Source organism: Trachurus trachurus (genome assembly GCF_905171665.1).
Source record: "Trachurus trachurus genome assembly, chromosome: 11".
In the NCBI taxonomy this organism is placed as follows: Eukaryota; Metazoa; Chordata; class Actinopteri; order Carangiformes; family Carangidae; genus Trachurus; species Trachurus trachurus.
Genome location: NC_139904.1, coordinates 13,437,487 through 13,456,680, shown reverse-complemented (window position 1 = coordinate 13,456,680; position 19,194 = coordinate 13,437,487). Strand labels below are relative to the sequence as shown.

The 19,194-nt window shown below is 40.6% G+C and overlaps 1 protein-coding gene across 1 annotated transcript in view; it reads right to left on the bottom strand.

Moving 5' to 3' along the window:
• Nucleotides 1–12,088: 12,088 nt before the first annotated feature.
• Nucleotides 12,089–19,194, bottom strand: part of angpt1 (angiopoietin 1) — a 51,669-nt gene continuing 44,563 nt past the window's right edge. The window contains exons 8-9 of the mRNA XM_083981647.1: nucleotides 16,313–16,443; nucleotides 12,089–12,463 (exon numbers count right to left, since the gene is read on the bottom strand). Coding sequence (XP_083837773.1) covers nucleotides 12,300–12,463; nucleotides 16,313–16,443 — 295 coding nt within the window. The 3' untranslated portion in view covers nucleotides 12,089–12,299. The remainder of the gene's footprint in view (nucleotides 12,464–16,312; nucleotides 16,444–19,194) is intronic.

The following is a 19,194-nucleotide window of genomic DNA, read 5'->3' as shown; positions in this document are numbered from 1 at the left end:
GGAGGTAGACGGGGCAGCGGATCTGTGAGTGCTAAGTTTAATCAGTGAGTGTGCAGATACATGCAAAGACCATCAATGACATACCATGGGATATTTGGACGGATTTTCCCTCAAATCTTTTAAAGCACTTGTATTACACTGATAAAACTATTAATGAAAACATCAGATAAACTCTATAAACATTTTGTGTAATTAACATTTGGAAATTTTAACAACCTCCTTTTGGGTACCGGTAGTTTGTATGTATGCAAAAAGACTGACTTTGTATTATATGCTCATAATCGGTCATACTGTTAACTCTTATTTTGAAAAGTAACTACAGATGTAAGGCAGCGGAGGGGGGAAAAAAAGGAATATAAACATTAAAATACTCAGAAATGGAAATACTCAGTAAGTACTCAAGTGCAAGTGCAGCACGCCATTGCTGTTCTTCAGTAAATGTCCTTCAAGTCACATTCCATACTGGTCAACCATGACAGGTTCGACAGCTTTGATTGTTTTCCTGGAGACAAGGGAGGCTGCTGATGAGGAAACAAATGAATGCACGCAACATTTCAGAGAAGGAAAAAAGAGTTGCTCAAAAGTTGGAACACACACAACACAGATATCCTTCCTCTTACCTGGCATATCATACACAATCAAAACTCTTCTTGTAAATACTTCACTAATTGTGTTATTTAAATCCTCCATACAAGACTAAAGCACAAGTACAAAGGAACCAAACTGAAGTAACATAATCTGCTGTTTCATGATCAATTCCAAAAATTTTAATGATCTCAAAAACACACAAAACAGATGAGCAGTGTGAGTTCACAGCAAAACTTTCAAAATTAAAGGAGCTACAGCCGAGACAGAAACTGAGTATCACAGAAACAAGGTGACATTTAATCTGAGGTGAGAAGAGAAACACAACTTCTGACTAAAGAAGAACGTGACACCTGGAGGAAACGTGGATCTCCTGCTTACGCATGAAGGGGTTTAGTCTTGCAGTAGCTACAGCTGGTGGTCAGATCACACTTCACCCTCTCTCTGAACAACACACAGCCATTTACAACCATTCATATCCACTTTATTCAGTGTGAACAGACATGTTTACTGCTGTTTTAAGAGCTGCGTTTTATGTGAACATACAGAATGTCATTTTATGTGTGTTGATTTTCAGTATCCACGCATGCAGGTGGGTGGATGTTTATATATAGAACTTGGCACAGACGTTAAGTTGCAGCTGTTGGTAGTCAGTCATAGAGAGTGGAAGTGACTCATAGAGCATCAGCACAGGACAGATTCTCAGCCCGGTGACAAACACAGCTTCATGTTGTGGTGTGAGTGGAGGCTTAGTGCTCCCCCACAAGGACAAGCTGCCTTATTACAGTTTCAGTTTACAGGATTGAAAATATGACAGTGTGGATGGCAACCAAGGCGTTGTGTTGTTTTGTTTACAGTCACTGACATCAGAATAAGAAAATTCTGCTAATTTCCTGTTTTGTTTACAAGGAAATCCTTGCTGCTGACATGCTATGAAAAAAGGTCTCTTAGCATGTCAGACAGTTTCCATGTTTTAAAACAATAATTGGGCGATTTATTAGAAAATAGTTTTCCTAATTTTTCAACCTTTTATTAGTTTAAAGATGAATGTGAGACTTTTATTATATTGTCTATAGGTTTTAAAATGTAGCAGTGGTTCCCAAACGGTGGGCCTAACGCTAACCCTCCTAACCTGAACCATACAATTTTGGTGAGAAGAAGTAGCCTTATTATAAAAAATAAAAAATTTAATTAAACTATATTTAAGAGAAAAACACACAAACAAGAGAAAACTTTCAAATGAAAAACTAAAAAACTAAACTAAAATAAACATTAACAATGTTTTTTTTCTCGTTATGTGACAGGAATGTTTTTGTTGTCAAGCATGTGCTTGCTATGCCAGTGTCTTTGTGCTCTAAAAGATGACAGCAGAAAAAAATGGAAAAAATTTGGAGAATTAGATTTCAGTGTCAAGTATTTGCTCCCGCCAAACATAAAAAAAGAAAAGAAAAGAAAAAAGAGTTTCCTTTTCGTTTCAGATCAACACTGAGTGATTTATGGTAAGTAGTGTGTTGACTTATTATTTTGTCTCTTTACTGTTATGGGTTGGATGTGGGCCACACATGCTTTTTAACCCTAAAACCTGACCCAATTAAAGTTGTCTCACAAGGAACAAACTTGATAGGCTTTGGGACATTGGTAACTTCCTGAAACATAATATTGTAGCTGAAGGATGGAACAGGTATGTTTTCTTATACTATTTATTATTATTATTATTATTATTATTATTATTATTATTATTATTATTATTATTATTATTGTTATGGTTATGGTTATTGTTATTGTTATTGTTATTATTATTTTCTATTAGTGATTGTTGGTCATTGTACATAGCTCTCATATACATTATATTTATGTGCCTTCTTTAGCTGCATTTGTTGTGTCTATATGAACAATTAAAAAAAGATAAAAAAAAAGTAAAAAATAAAAAATGTTTGTCACATTTTACAACATAATAATGCTACCATCACTAATAACTAGGTATGGGAGAAAAAAAATCGATTCACATAAATATCGCGATATCTTTTTGGACGATTTTTTTTTTTGATTTTTTCTTTTTTTGTTTGTTTTTGAATTTTTTTAATATTGTGCAATGTGCATTTGTTGGCCTTTTTTTTTTTTTTTTTTACATACAGAGAGTACAGGTTTTGAAAAGGGTTTAAGTTCAGTTTATAATGGAGTGTGCAGATAAATGTTAAAAATGCAGACTAAAAATCGAGAGAATCGGCAATATCGTAGAATCGCAATTTAAATCGAATCGCCATCCAAAAAATCGTAGAATAATCAAATCGGGAGAAAAGCATATCGTCCCAGCCCTACTAATAACCCTGTAGCTACGAAATCCTTGACTGTGTTGAGTTACAGTAAGCCACAGTGAGTTCCACTGCTCATGAATTCATTTTTGTTACTGGTAAGAAGACAACTGTGTTACTTCTCCTTTCAGAAGTTGCAACGTCTCCCTGTTTTAAAAAATCACCTCATGAGACACTGTATGTTTCCTCACAGTGTTTTCCTGCTCATTGTTGACGTTATGTAACATCCACTCTGTCTCAAACTGGTCCAAAGGGAAATCACACATGAGGAAAGTTGAAACAAATCAAACAAACACACCCAAAACAAACCAGACTGGCCGATTGGAGGAAGACAACAGAGACTTGTTACAGTTTACTCAGGTGTTAGTCATTTCCTGTTCCTGTCCTTCAGCTCCTGAGCCAAACCAGCCACATACTGCAGGAGGTAAAGACAGAGGGACTGGATTGAGGCCTGATCCCAGTGTCCCCATAAGACCTGAGCTCCGAACCATCACAGACTTAAAGGGATAATTCACCCAAAATTCAAATTTCCTCATGTCAACTAAGGGCTGGGAGAAGTTTCAGAGTCCTCCGTGCCTTCTGGGAGTTACAGCGGGGCTTGGCGCAGCACTGCATGTCCATATGACGGTTGCGAACGGAGCTCACTTTTCTTTGTCCAAAAAGACACACCAAAAAACATCCAAATACCTCCATAGGGCTCGTCTGTAATGAATTTTGGGTGGACAGATGACTTTAAGGGGATAGTTCACCCAAAATTCAAATTGCACTCATTATCTACTCACCCTCATGTCGACTAAGGGCTGGGAGAAGTTTCAGAGTTATCCGTGCCTTCTCTGAGTTACAGGGGGTAGCAGTGCATGTCCATATAACGGTTGCAAATGGATACCATTCTTCGTAACAAAAAGAGCATGGAGGTATTTGGATGTTTTTTGGTGTGTCTTTTTGTTATGAAGAAAAGTGGTATCCATTTGCAACATTCCCTGCTACGCCGAGACCCCCTGTAACTCAGAGAAGCCACGGATAACTCTGAAACTTCTCCCAGCCCTTAGTTGACATGAGGGTGAGTAGATAATGAGTGCAATTTGAATTTTGGGTGGACTATCCTTTTAAGTCATATGTTTTATTCTATTGTGAGTTTTGATGGCACATTTCTTTTCTACTGACTCCTTTTGCTCACTGTTTGTAAATAGTGTTGGATAAAATCTAACATGGTGGCAGAGTGGGATTCATCATCATGCCATAGGATAAATAACTCCACACAGCTCTGGCTATGAATCACCAGTGAGCTATGTGTTTACTTGTAATGTTAACGTTCGGGTTTGTTCCTTCATGCTTGCTTTCTCACTGTTCATCTTTCCTTTTAACGCCTCAGGGCTTCTCCTGGTTACTTTCTTTTTATTTGCATGAATATGGAGTCACATTAGGGACATGCAGTCTTTCCATCACATCCATGACAGACTTTTCTAGTTCAGCGCCATAGTGCTACCTTTTTCAAGCATAGCTGGGTTTTTACCTCTGAGGCTGCTCGTCTTTTTATGTGACAGCAGATCTGCTGAGACCTGCAGGAAGATCATCCATCCTGCCTTTAAACAATAAAACGCACAGCTTTAGAGTTTCATTAAATAAAAATTAGGAGCTAATTAAATTGTTAAATAGCTGAACAGCCTGACAGACTGAACCAATAAAAAGCTGTTTCTTTTTAAATTCAACCTGGATATTTTACAGTAAATGTAAGAGTGTCTCTTGACCACCAGAGGTCGCTATGAATTCAGTGCTGAAGCAGTAGCCGTCTAGTTTGGTGCAATTATGATCTCAGCAGCTCTTGATGATTAATATATTAAATCAGGTAACGCCACATAAACATGGAAGCATTTCTACTGTTTGTGCACAATAAATTGCACATCATACAAGTTAGTATTGTTGATATGATGGCAATTAATTTGAGCTCTTTTTTGCTTTTGGATTATAGCATGCATTCTCTGATAATAACATTAAGCACAAAATTAGAAAATAAATCCAAAATCTGCCACTAAATGCTCATTAAAATTTAATTAATGATCCACTCATCTGAATTTGACTTTGCAAACAGTGGAACAGCGTCTTCAGATGGTTTTCATTTGGCTTCAGTAGTTAAAGGCATGTTTGCTGCAACATTTCCTCATTTGCAGGCTGCTCTGTTGATTTGGGGCAAATAAACCGGGTGGTCGAGTGGAGGTCTGAGTCCAGAGAGAGTGCACCTGTGTTTCCTGGTGCTGCTTATCGACATCTGCACCGTTGCTGCTGCTTTGTTTACCTTTCACTGCTTGTTCCGAGTTTGTTTATTTTGGCCATCCTTATTATTGTGCATTAATTGCCCAGGAATGCATCTGGTGACGAACCCTCAAGCTGTTTCGCTGACCTCTCGTGCGTGATGCTGATTCTTGTTGTGCTTTGGTCGAAGTTTCCTCTACATACTTGGAATGAGTGGATCAAAATCCTTAGGAGAAGATGCTCAAAACTCTGATCTAGGCTGCAGCAGGGAGTTTATTTGTAAGAATGGTAAAAAGTCTAAATAAAACAGCTGCAACCAGGATTCAGAGGATGTTTTTTTCACTTCTTCTCTGTGGAGTTTGGTTGATTTAATGTGTTTTCTTTTCCGGACAAATTAACAATAACATCTCAGACTGTCAAACACATTGCTGTTGACAAAGCATCCAAATAACTACATTGAACTGCACTTTTGCTGCATCTGCTGAGGGTTGTTGCCTTTCCCCAAGTCTGACCTCAACAAGGAGGCGAGCCGCACAAATGTGTCCTGGCCTATGGAAAGTAAACCACTATGTAATCCACTAATACTTCCTTCCGAAGAGGCTCTATGTTATTGTTTGGCTGTGCCACTTGGCCCTGATAAATAAAGATGGGAAAGACAGTAAATTAAAGTGAGGTGCAGAGAAGGGTCAGTGAGGGCTGGCCAGGACGCTGAGAGACGACCTGGCCCCCTGCAGAGGGACAGACAGGACGAGCTCTGCTGGAGCCAGACCAACTCATCAGAGGCTGAGAGAGGGTTAAAGGGCCTCGGTCTGGATTTATGTGACAGGTTGCATGACAGCGTTTTACATGATGGAGAGCAATGGAAGCAAAAGAGGAAAGAATATGATAGAAGATAAAATCAGGAGCTCTTTCAAGTGGCAAGTGTTTAGAGTTGTAGAAACTTTAAACTGCACTGTTTAATGTTAGATGTGTTTGTACTGTGAGTGTCACTGATAACCGCTAATGGCTTCAAATGGCATTAAGAGTCTACAGCGACGCTGGCCGCTCTGTGAGGCTGCACTGATGCTTTCAGCTAAATGCTATCATTGGCATGCTAAAAGTATAAACATGTTTAACATGCCCACTGTGTTAGTTTGGTGGTATTTGTGTGCTAATATTTGGTACGTAAGCACAAAATGCAGGGCACTCATTTGTTTGGCAGGAAGTTTAAAAAGGTTTATTTATTGTATTGTGTAATTGCAATAAATACAGTGAGAAATTGTGATGTCTCACATACTGTATGCTGCTTGATGTGTAAATGTATAGCTAACAGTCAATTGAGCACAAATTAGTTTTTTGTTGTGGTAGTTAATTTTGCATGCAAGCAATAATCTTTTTTTCAATTTTTGATGGATAGACTTAATTTTCAGTTTCCATGCAAAATGAGAAGCATTAGAAATGAATACTATTTGAGAAAATCAGTTCTTGGTGAATTTTTAAATAAAAATATCGGTGAACTTACATGCTGGATCTTCTGTATTTTAGAGATATTGAATGTATTAGTCAAGCATATAGGCTATTTGTTTTTGAGACGCGGCCTTGTTACCAGAGACCTTATAAAAACATGTTACTTTTGGCCCGCACTGCATCAGTCAGCGATCACACTTCATTACTTCTGACCGCAGCAGCCTCTGGAGCAATAACTGGCCACACACTTCTCACTTGTAACATTAACTTTTATAAAGTTATGGACATTGAGCTCTGAAATCAAAAGCCCAAAATAGGACGTGTGCATTCATTCGCTGTTTCTTTATCCAACATATCATGCTCTCTGACATCTATACTGGTTTCCCATGTTTTTTTTGTTGGCTAATTTATAACACAATAAAATGCCAAAGGAAACGACAAATGAAATAACACTTTACTGCATGATTTTTTTTGGAAAATGGTCTTTTGAGCTAACTTCCCAGGATGTCTAAATGTGATTAATATTCTCTCTGGGATCCATATCAGCTGATTCAACCTTTACTGAAAATCCAAATTTGCAGCTGATACTTTTAAGCTCTGAGGTAATCCATGCGAATGAAACAGCCTTCACGTTATTATCAGTTTGAACGGCTCCTGCTGGGGCCTGCAGCCTTTTCTTTGCTTCACACCCTATGTGTACACCAAGTGTCATTCTGACTCCCACAGACCATCAATCATATCAAGCTCCCTTTGAGCGTCTCTAGATGAGGGACTCCCTCACCTCAGCTCACGTTTACATTCATATTCTACTCCGTTTGCTAAACCACAGGACTTTCTCCTCAAAACCAGCATCGGACAAGTTCAAGATTGCTTTATGATTGCAAACTAAATAACCTGAAGTGTTTTCTTGTCATAAAATATGTGTTCATTTGACAATCAATGGCAGCCATCTTTATTAAAGAAGTGAAGATGATGGATAAAAGCTGGCGAGTCTTGAGAAATCAGCATTCAGATAAGTTGCGTATTTGGAAATTAATAAAAGTTCATTTGAAGAAAAACAGAGATTCTGCTAGTTTGCAGTCTCAAGTATTAATAAGCCTGCAGGGATCACAGGTTTACTGCAGTGAGAAGCAGAAAAACTTGGAAGCGCTCACACTGATGTCAGCATTAAATATATAATGATTTCAGGGTGACTTGTACTTGATTAATTTATGGGGTCATTCCCCGCTGCCCTTTTAGCACCATTCTTTGCGTGGTGGCAGCTTTTTAAAACACCCTGCCTCATCGGTGGTTGATTCTGGGCCAGTTCTGTGGTTCCCTCGGTTGCTGCTCTTGGTGATTGCCCCGCAACATAAAAACATTAAAGACTGCGTCATTAATTTTAACACAGGCAAAATGATGTCAGTGTCACACAAAGCCAAAACATGGGGCTTTTTTCTATCCTAACTATGCATGTAATTGTAGAGCTATGCAGCAAGTTCAACTCATATTCAAGAAGTTGAAGATAACGTTTGACCTTTGAGGCCTTTACTGGAGACAGTTAAAGATAAACATAAAATTCAAAGATGATTGCAAATAAAACAAGATTTGATACCATGGACTTTAGTTAAGGGAAGGTCAAGAAACTGAAAAAGGCTACAGAGTATAAGAAGAATTCATGAATAAGCAAAGGAAAACTTTCCGTGACAGTTACCTCACTGCAACTCACTGTAGCAACTTCTGCTGTATTATATTATACCCACTTCAATAGCAAGTGAAACCAGATTCAAATAAAATGTGTGTATCTCCTGATTTAGGGTTTTATTTAGATCTGCCTGTCGTGGTTGTGCAGTCAGACTTTTATGGATCGGAAAGGATAAAAAAAAAAAAAGATTTCAACCAATCAAAGTTTAACCAGTGGAGAGGCCAAGTGGACAACCTCCAAGGTGTCAAATATAAACGTCTTATAAATAGTATAAATCCTCCTGGCTGAAGATCACAGAAGTCCTCACATTTACATAACCTGCCTACATCCGGATCTGGTTCATAACCAAGGGTAAACGGATGTACGTGGACTTCTGCACTGACTGGTCCATAAAATCCAGACTTCAGTCCAACACACCAGAAGTGTGTGCAGGATTTTACTGATCCGTTTACAGCTCTTCTCATGCTCTTCTACAAGAAGCCTATAGTTTGAGATGTTTTTTACTTGAACATTAGGAAGTTTCTATTTCAAATGAAGCTCACACGTACTCCCTTTTTTAATCAGTGATGAATTGCTTTTTGATAACACCTAATTAGTGGAATAATCATTATGGAATAGATACAGCTACAACAATGCAACTGGAAGTTAATGTCAGAAAATCTTAAGTGTGATTAAACAAATGTCCATGCAAAGAAAATCTATCATTTCACTCCTTTGATATGACGATTATTCTGCCAAATTTAGCATAGCTGTCAACTGCAAAGCACAGTCAACAGCTGGTATTTTGGTAGTTTATACTGTGAGCTGTTAAAGTTCACTCCATCCATCTTGATACTCCTCATCCTCCCCGTCATCTCCTGGCTCTGGTGTTACACTGATCACCACAGGAGATCCTCTCTGCGTCTCTCTGACTTTTCTACTCACTTCAAGTTCAATATTGTCAGATATCAAATAGTAACGGTTTGTGATGGTGCACATTTCTTTCTGCACGATTTACAGTATGTTTATATCTGATATACGAAATGAGACGTGTTCTATTTTTACTTCTTCCTTTCTCTCGGTCTTCTCTATAATTTTATTCATTTCCACGTGAGCAGGTGGTCTCTATGGGGGATTCAAGCGCCCTGAGTGTTCATACAGCAGGTACTGTAGTCTCTTATATCTGATTTGGTCGAGGTCCAACACTGTCCGTCTGCGTGCAGCTCGGGCCTCCCACCTCCCAGAGGGAGCCTCATCGGCTCAGCAGCCTTCAGCTCTTCCTCAGTGAACAGGAAAGGATCCATTTTCGGCGGGGATACGTCGCTGTGGATGTCAAGGAGCTTGTGGTGTGTGCGTTTGAGTGTGTGTGCAACTGTGCATGTGCTTATGTGCGTACCGTATGTTGAGATGACAGGAATGTCCACTGGAGACAAAACTTCCCCGGAGTTTGGAAGTGGCTCTCAGTACCTCCTGTCCTTACAACCAACAAAGGACAAAGCCTAAGACCCACATAGGTGTTTGCCAGCTTGTGCAGACCCACTTCACCCTCCGCTGCCTCAGACTCTCTATAGAACACATTCCAGCGAGGGTGTCGGGTCAGTGCAGGCGCTGAAGGACACACAGCGGTTTGCAGGCTGTGGTAATTTGTTTAACCTTTGATTAGGCCCAGGAATGCCAGCTATGAAGAGACACTACAAGTCCCGACAGCATCCCTTGACACTTTGGCAATCTGTCATTGCCACCAGCGAACAAGCAAAGAGAGTCGCCACCGGAGAGACAATAGTCACTCCATCGAACGGGCAAGAGAGGGAGTTCTAATCTTTGCACCATCTGGTTTCGGCCATGGAAAAGACGGAAGAGAGCATGTCTGTTTATCTACGTGATTTATCTCACATCTTTCTGTGCCAATAAGCTCGCTTTGTACGACACGCGGTACAGTGCAGCATCTGTGCAGGAAGATTTAGTCTGATGTTGAAGATGTTATCATGAAAGGACGTTTGTTTTTGAAGCTATAGTGTGTCTGCTTAAAGAAAGATTTAACAAATTCTGGAGCGCTGACTTAACGCCCACGTCTATCATCGCATCGATTTGGCTGAAAAAGTGCAGCCTGAACGCAGATTGAAAACATTAGTGCATCACATGCTCCTTTATTTAATCTAGCAACACAACACTGACCACGTTACAAAAAAGATGTTTAAATAAATCTGCAAATCTAGACTTGAATGAGGTAAAAGCAGAATTGTCAAAGGCACATTTCTCCAGGGTTATTATCTTAACTCCTATGTTTTATGCTCAACTTCAAAACACCATTGTACTTCTGGCAGAGGACAAACAGAAATAAATGAATAGCTTTCCTCAGGAAAGCTGATTTACGTACACACGTTAAATTATACAATTTTAGTATGCTAATAAACATGTCAATTGTAGTTATACAAGTTCCAGATACACTTCATCTTCTCGCCACACGTACCTTTACTAAATACCCCACAGAAGTTTCTGTTGTTTTAAGCTGGAGGTTATGAAATAGGTATTCACATGGATCATTCATTTCATGCTTCATATCCAACTCCAGCTCCTTTTTCTCTTCAAAGTTGCATGGATGAGAAACAGAACTGGCTGGAGTATGATACCATGTAATGTAATAACACGTGTGTGAAAAATATTTTGGATGTAACTTGTCTTAATGATCCGCTGTTTGTCTCAGGGTCAGAGGTCAGACTGAGACAGGACCACTTCAGACTTCAGGGGGTTTTTACAAAGTCATCTGCAGTTAGAAATGAGACACAGTTCAAAACTTCAACCTCCTCCCTGGTGAGTTGTAGTGTGAGTGACACCAGCTTAATATAAGCATTTACATGTGTGTGATTATACAAAGGTCACGACGTAGTGCATCATCATTACACTCAGGAGTATACTGCTTTCTGATACCACTCTTTACTTGTACTGTGTATGCAAACGTGCATTTTCTCACCCCCCCCCCCCCCCCCCCCCATGCACACACAGCTTTAAATGTAACATATTGCTAATTAAATTCTACTGAATTAATGTCCTTGTTTTTCCTGTTCCGCAGAGGTAAGGTGATCACTCACAATCTGAACCTTGGCAGGTATTAGATGTTTCTCAGCCAATAATAAAAGCAAAAGGATCCGAGTCCAGAATCTAATCCAATAATAACCTCACATCTTGAACTCTAAAAATAATCACGCTCTGTCAAGACGACGAGTGTGTAACGTGCCAGCAAACACTGCGAGTGACCCTCGTAACTATTACCGACTGCACGTCATCGCTTGACTTCAAGGTCACTTAAAAAACTCAACGTGTGTTTGATACATGATGCAGATAGAAATTCAGTTTACACTGTACAGTACAAAAGACACTTTTATCTCACTTTGGCTATTGTATACAGTTGGAATAACAAAAATAGTACTAAAAACACAAAATATAACACAGTTGCAATATTTATGAGCCGTAATCTGCAGGCAACATTTTAATACAAAAATCGAAAACAACAAAAAAAACAAGCCAGAAGTCTCATTCGTCTCCTTGAAGCATTCAGATATGTTCTGTCCTGCAGGGTCAAGAGTCACTGCTGCTCTGTGGTAGCTGCTTTGCATTCAGAAGAGTTCACGTCCTCCATGTTATTATTTCAACTCAGGTCCCCTGGAAAAAATGGAGGAATCGTGATTTGACATCATACTTCATCAAAATGTGCACAAAGTCCAGGTATGAGTTGTCACACTTGAATTGTGTGAATCTTGTTTTGGAAGAGAAATCAGTTCAGGCAAACAACACCCCTTCCCCCGCCGCCCCCCTCCACAACCCCCCACAGCTGCTTCTCAGTTCAATGAGGGGAAAGGTTATGAAGCAACAGTAGCGCAGCAGGATCAGCTGCTCTGGGGAAGAACCAGGCCGAATAAAAAAAATTTACTGGATGACTCCCAGCGGCCAGCGAAAATGAGATGAGACAAGAGGGTGAAATGGGAAGCGTCCCGTAAATGTGCTACGTAGCCGCTTGGAAGTCCAACGTTCATGGGGTCAAACGACTAAGAGAAGTCCAGTGGGCGGATCATCATGGCCGTGGCTCGTAGCGAGTAGCTGGGGCCCTTGAAGTAGTGCCACTTGATACCGTTCAGCTTCCCTATGTGTTGTCCTTGGGTGAAGTACATGCCGTTAAGGTTGGACGGGCCGCAGGCGTCAAACCACCAACCTGAAGTGGACAAAGAAACACAACAGTGTTGCTTTAGTACAGACTTGAGGTGAGATTGTGTGAGCTGTATGTCACTAAAGCAACTTAAAATCAAGGCATTGATGAAGTCACCTGAATCATGAACTTTGTCCTTGGTAAAAAGGTTAAAATGTTCCCATGGCCTCTCCCACTGGTCCATGGCAACGCTTCAGACACCATCTCACTGCTATCTGCTCAATGTGTTACTGTCACCGGGTTCACCGGCATGCCAGTACCTGTTGCCGAACACGTTTTGTACCTCTTGCTATTTAAAGCAAAGAGCGCGTATGAATCGGCTCCAGTGGAACATCAGAGTGCAGGATGGCATGGGAAACTTTTATTCTCCTCCCATTTCAAGATTTCCCTGAAGTGCATCTGTTATTTAGAGACTGAGATGTGCTTGGATTCAGGGGACAGGGGTTCTTTTCTCTTTTTTTTTTCCTCTCATAAATATTTTAAAACACACTTCAAACTTGGCTTCCTGTCTCTTTCAGAATTGGTTTTGAAATGTCACAGCTTGTTTACAAGGCTCTGAATGGTTTAACACCTTCACATTAAATCCACTGTCTCTACCTTTTGAGAGGCAGCACTGATATTTCAATATGAGACGCACACACACTGAGTGGACATGAAATTTGTTCAATCCGGGTAATGTGTCGTTAAAGCTTTATATCTGCTCTGGTAAACACAACCTCACTGATACAGTCAGATATAGAACGAATGCGAGGCATGGCATGTGTCAGTCACACAGTGACAAATGGCAGCGCTTCTCCTCACTCCTCTGACAGACCTGAATACCAATGTGGACTAGAGTATGACATTTCACCGGGCCTGTCAGCAATCAGGGCCAATGTTCTGCCCTTGCTGCTGGCATGGATCACACTCATATAAATTTCACATTTGATTGCTGCCTCATCAAAAGACACACACACACACACACACACACACACATACAGTACAACACGGAAACTGGCGGACAGCTCCTTACATTTCCACAACTGCCTGTAATGGCAGAAAGCTGATGCCAGTGGGGACTGAATATGAAATCGCACTTGCTCTGCTTTAATTTTTACATGAAATTCAAGGAGGAACGGTCCTCGGGGCTGGAGAGCTTTCACAGGAGATGCTGCACCTGACCAATGGTGAACATTTCTAAATTACCAATGAAATGAGGGATTGTGGGTAATATGAAACTGGTTGCCCAAAGTGAGGAAGCTCAGAGGAAATGATGCAGTTTCCTTCAGCTGTAAGGGCTGCTTTAGCATCTCATAGTTTTGGTTGAAGGGCTCACACTCAGCGCAGCTCGGTTCACACCTTGGTTTGGTTTATTCCCACAACATTCATCGGTTTCCTTCCAAAACAATTCTACAGAAACTATGTTTCAAAATGAGGAGATCTGGTAGACATAGTGTGGCTTTGAGCAGCTTAAGATATTTGGTGGCAACCTGAAGCACAAATGGCAGTGCAGTTCCTCAAATGGCCACTTGAGGGTGTCTCCAACAGTGAGTCACTCCCCATAGACTCTCATGTTAAAAGGACCAACTTTACAGTAGCTATTAATACATTTACAGCCTCGATACAACAAACAAAAGTAAAAACATGTTTTCTTGAACAGTTATTCGCCTGTTACTGTATGGGCGACAAGTTTTATATAACTCATCTGTTTACATTTTATTAAGGCTTCAAGTTCAGCATAACTAAAGGGGTGCTTTATTCACCAAAGTCTCAACTCTACAGGGAATAAAACACTCCCAGGATGGCGATGGTGGAGCAGCCTGCCTTGAGCTGAGGCTACGTAGCTACATCTTTACCATATCAGCTTAAAAGGTTATGTCAATCGTGTGTCCAAAAATAACCATTAAAGCAGCTTTAAATAGAAAATCATGTCAAGCGATGTCAGCGAGTCACTTTATTGTTAAAGAAGCTGCAGTACACAGTCAGTAGTTCACAACACTAATCATAATTCCCATATAAAAAAGCTTGCAGGAGTTCAGCTGATACTCTGATGGGATCCTGTGACCTTTGTTTCTGGACATTTACAGCGCCTTTTTCTTGATAGTTATTTCACAAAGTGTGTGTTGCGAAACCAGCAAACCGACCTTTCATTTGATTTAACTGTTGAAGACAGCAAATGTGTCCTGACCAACCACGTCTTTCTTGTTGATAAACCACAGACCAGACAACCGCCGTCACAGACATAAATATTTAGTGTGCACAGCAGCAATCGTTTGCGCTTTATGATCAGTGTCCTCTCTCTTTCCAGACTAGAGATTTTTAATGACTTGTAAAAGCAGAGGGGATGCCTTCTGCCGAAAAAAAGAGAGAAGAAAAACAGATAAAGGGATCCCCCCTACCTCCTCCCGTGAGTGCTTTATCCCTTCTGTATGTTCTGGTGCTTGGTAAATATATACATTATCTGTGCGTGTCTGCATTTATATCCTCCTCTGTGTTCTTAACTCAGCATGCTGTGGTTGTCCTCATAAATGTAGCAGAGAAATATTTTCTTCTTGTATATCCCAGACACTTACATCACCTCATGTCAGCCCTGATCTTATAAATGTAGGAAATAAATCAGATGATATGCTGTACATATTTTAACTAGCATAGCGCTGGGTTCGGACCAGCCTTGACTCAGGCTTCATGTTGTCATGCTTCTCCTTAGTGGACGACCGTAGGCAGGCTATGAATCAAGAAGAGCCGCAGTGTTGATCAGTGATCAGACGCCAGTTCCCCTTAACCCCGCCGCATTCACAATGACCTAAGAGGTAACGCTGATCCTAAATCTGCTTTCAGAAATGCTTGATTAGTACCAGGTCAGGACTCGGCAGCAACAGAGCTGCCATGAGGCGACAGGGAAGGTCGCTGGGTTCCACTTACACGGCAGGAGAAGCAGAGTCATTTTAAATCTCTCTGACACTTGGTGCCGCGCCCAGGGATTTTTATATTATGTTCGTTTCCAACCACAGTGCAACTGGGGATGGGGATGCAGAGTATGGCCTAATAGGTGAAGAGAGATGGATAAGTGGCCACTTAAGCCCATTGCAAGAGCAGGTTCTGATCATAACGACCTGAACTAATGATTGGGCCGTGAACTTTGTAGGGTTTGGTCATAAAGTCAATCAGAGACAACTGCTTTGGGAAAAGCAGCTGGAATGGCTACGCCACAGCTCTGTTTTCTTGCAAAAGAAACTGTATTGTCTCCATAGTGATGTAAAGACAAATCATTTGTCAAGCTTTTTGTAGCTTTAGCCATTTTCCAGTTGGTCATAATAACATTGTACACATAAAGTAAATCATAGTGATTTGGGATTGTGATAACGTTGTTCGACAGAAGTCAGATGAGGCGAGAAACAAAAAGACGTAGTACAGGTTTAAAAAACCGAATCCCTTTTTTTTTAACAAATCTAAACCCGGTTTCAATAAACCTAACCCAGGTTTTGACAAACCTAACCCAGGTTAGCTGAACTTTCGACATGGAAAAACTAAAGTTAGCCTACGTGACACTTTGACACAGATTCAGAAAGTGGCCAACTGTACTACAGGGGAGAGGTGACAAAGGCCAAATATAGTCTCTGACACGATGCAACAGGACAGCCAATCATGCACCTCCAGCAGGGAAGGAAGCACAGTTGTTCACGAGGGCACTCTTTAGGTTTGAGGAACCTTAAACATTATGGATGAAAAGCTGACTGCTGATTCATTATTGCTGTTTTTATAGCCAAACAGCAAGAGTAAGACTCAAGTTGTGGAACTTATTCTTAAACCAGGAGGTAATGGTGATATGATGTACGTCCTGACTGTACTGCAACACACTGTTAATCCTGCACTTACCTCCTGTTAGCATGAGGGCGCACTTGCACAGGCAGTTGTCATTGTCCATGTCCTTGGTGCTGAAGTCTGCTCCGTGGATTACTAGACTGCTCTGTCTGCCCGCGGTCCCACTGTGGCTTTTCAGGAACAGTCTGAAAGACATCAGGAGGAGGAAGAGGAAGGAGTCAGGACATGGAAACACATCAGGGCAGGGGAGGGGAAAAAAAGGGAGGGGGTGGGGGGTACTGGTGGTGTGAGCAGTGTAAGCAATAAAGACAGCAAGAAGACATAACATGCTGCAAGAAATGTCTCCTGAGGGATATTTATGTTTTTGTTGCGATTGAGTACGTATAGAACACCTGGAACAACTTTAACTGGTCCGACTGAATAGAAGGTAAAGAAGGAAAGAGAGGGAGTTACAGATGGTAGGAGAAAGAGAGAGAGAGAGAGCATGTAGCATAAAGAATGTCTGGGAATCACATTTCCATCTGCACGGCCGCAGAGTGTTAATTTATACCACGACAACAGACTAAATCATTAAATACTCACTCATAACACACTCCACACAATAGGCAGCCTGTTGGACAGATCATCCGTCCACAGCTGTGCAGGTAGCACAAGCTCTCAGTGGGTCTTTGGTCCCCAAGTAAGCAGTATGTCTCCTTGTCTTCTCTTCATGTGTTTAAGTAAACAGACCCTAATGCTCTTCCTCTTTTCATGACGTTACATTTCCTCCATGAAAACATATACAATACCGCATTTTTCTGCTCCCAGAACAGACATATTTTATGTCAGACCCTATCTAAATGTTTTTTTTTTTTTTTTTTTTTTTTAAATCTACATAGCATGAGCACATACAATATGTGTGTTCTAGTCAGGGCGGCTCAGCCAAAGCATCAGCTAATAGTGATAATGATGTACATGAAAAAAAACTTTACAAGGGAGTGTGTGGGAGTTCAACTAAATCAAATTATATTGATCTACAGACACTTAAAGTTACTTGAGAGCTGATACTACAGAAATGAGATAATGTCTCAAACTCATGTTGCAATTCGTCATAAATCATTTTAAATGCATTCTGTATCTGCTGCTAAATGAGTATTCATTGTGTGCTTGTTTACAACATATTAATTTCCTTCATTGTGTCATCTGGAATAAAGTGAAGCCCATCGAACTTGGACTTTTCCAAAGACACTGGACTCTGCTTGTCATACCTCCCTAAACTTAACTTAATCTGATTATCAGTAAAATAATCCACCAACTTTCCTCTCCTACAATTTCACTGCGAAACAAGCCATCATTATCAAACTGAATTTATTACTCTTTTAATGTAATTTATTCATTTTACACAGTCACTCTGTCTTATTATAAAAAAAAACTAAACTTATTATTACATTACATTGTGAGGAGGGAATCATTGAGTTGCAGGGTTCAATGTGATTGTTCATCAGGTGACTGAACGTGTGAATCCAATGGCTCTGTTGTTTTTGCATCAGTGCATAAATAAGGGAAAAAAGGGAAGGGAAACAGTTTTGTATTGTGCGCATGGCTTTCTATGAAATTCAGTACATAATTCTTGCAGAAAAATGAAGTTAAAGAGAAAGAATGCTGTCCTTTCTTTACTTTTTGTTCATAAAGTTTGAGTTTCTGTAGGTGGTGCTATTGCTATTGTCTGTTCAGGCATTGGGAACTGAAAGAAATAAAACTCATCATTCTCTGTATGTAGTTACTGATGATAGAAAGTCACAAAGTGTTATCCTTAAAATGTATATCAGATATGAAACATGTGGCACAGCGGATGCAGTCAGAGAAAAGTGAATGGACTGATGCTATAATCACGTCAGCAGCTGCTCAGATCCATCATTTGATATATAATTATCCATCTGAAGTTAATGCCGGTTTCATTCCATAGATTATTAAAAGACACGACACGTCGTCCACCCAGGGCTGATGACGACGAGTCAATCCCGAACCGAATTCCTTCACACATTCAGTGCTCAAATCTCAAATTGAAAGTTAATATGAACTGGGATGCAGTTTTCTCCAGGGTGTGTCGCGCTGTGAACTCACTGCTGTCACATCCCTCTGACAGCTCTAACACACCGTCCCCTTATTTGTTTTCCCCCGTCCTTCTTTTTTCTTTGCTTCTTTCACGTTCCCTCAGTTTCATTTTCTCCCAGCAGAGGAGATTGCACATCCAGAGAGCCGGACCGCAGCAGGCTGCCAATGAGGTCTCTTATTATTACGTACAGTTCACTTGCAGACAAACTAATATCCTGAGTCCATTCCTCAACAACAGGGGACCATGGGCGTGTAGGTGAACCTTGCACCCGGTTTGGGTTTTTTCCGATGAGAAAGTAACAAATACAAAAACAACATTTGATGCGTCAAGGAGACGTCGTGCACCTCCAGCCTCCACACTTTGTGAAGCCTGTGGCTGCGAGGCGTCAGGTTGAACGTCTCAAACAGGGAGACAGCAGACTGCCCAGGAAAGAGAGTTGTTTCACGCCAAAGACTCCTGTATTTGGACAGCTGTGTAAATGGCTGAGTAAAAAGTGTGACTGCAGAGTTTTCTGTGGGGAATTCACTAAACCCACTAAACCAGTGTGTGTAATCCGACAATGTGAGGGTGAGTCATGTGTCTAATCAGTGGCACCAAATGACTAGTGGACATGGCAGGTTTGGATAAGGGCCTGTGAGTATATTATAAGCACTTTTGTGTGTGTGTGTAAACAGTGTACAGTATGTCATCTGTGACACATGCTGACGTTTTTATCCGGTGTCTCCTACACAACTGTTGTTTTTTGTAATATCTTGCAGTTCAAAGTAAACCCCTAATGCCAAGACGCTGCATCACTTACGGGCAACATGACTTCCATCAGCTAACTCCTGATTCAGAGGAC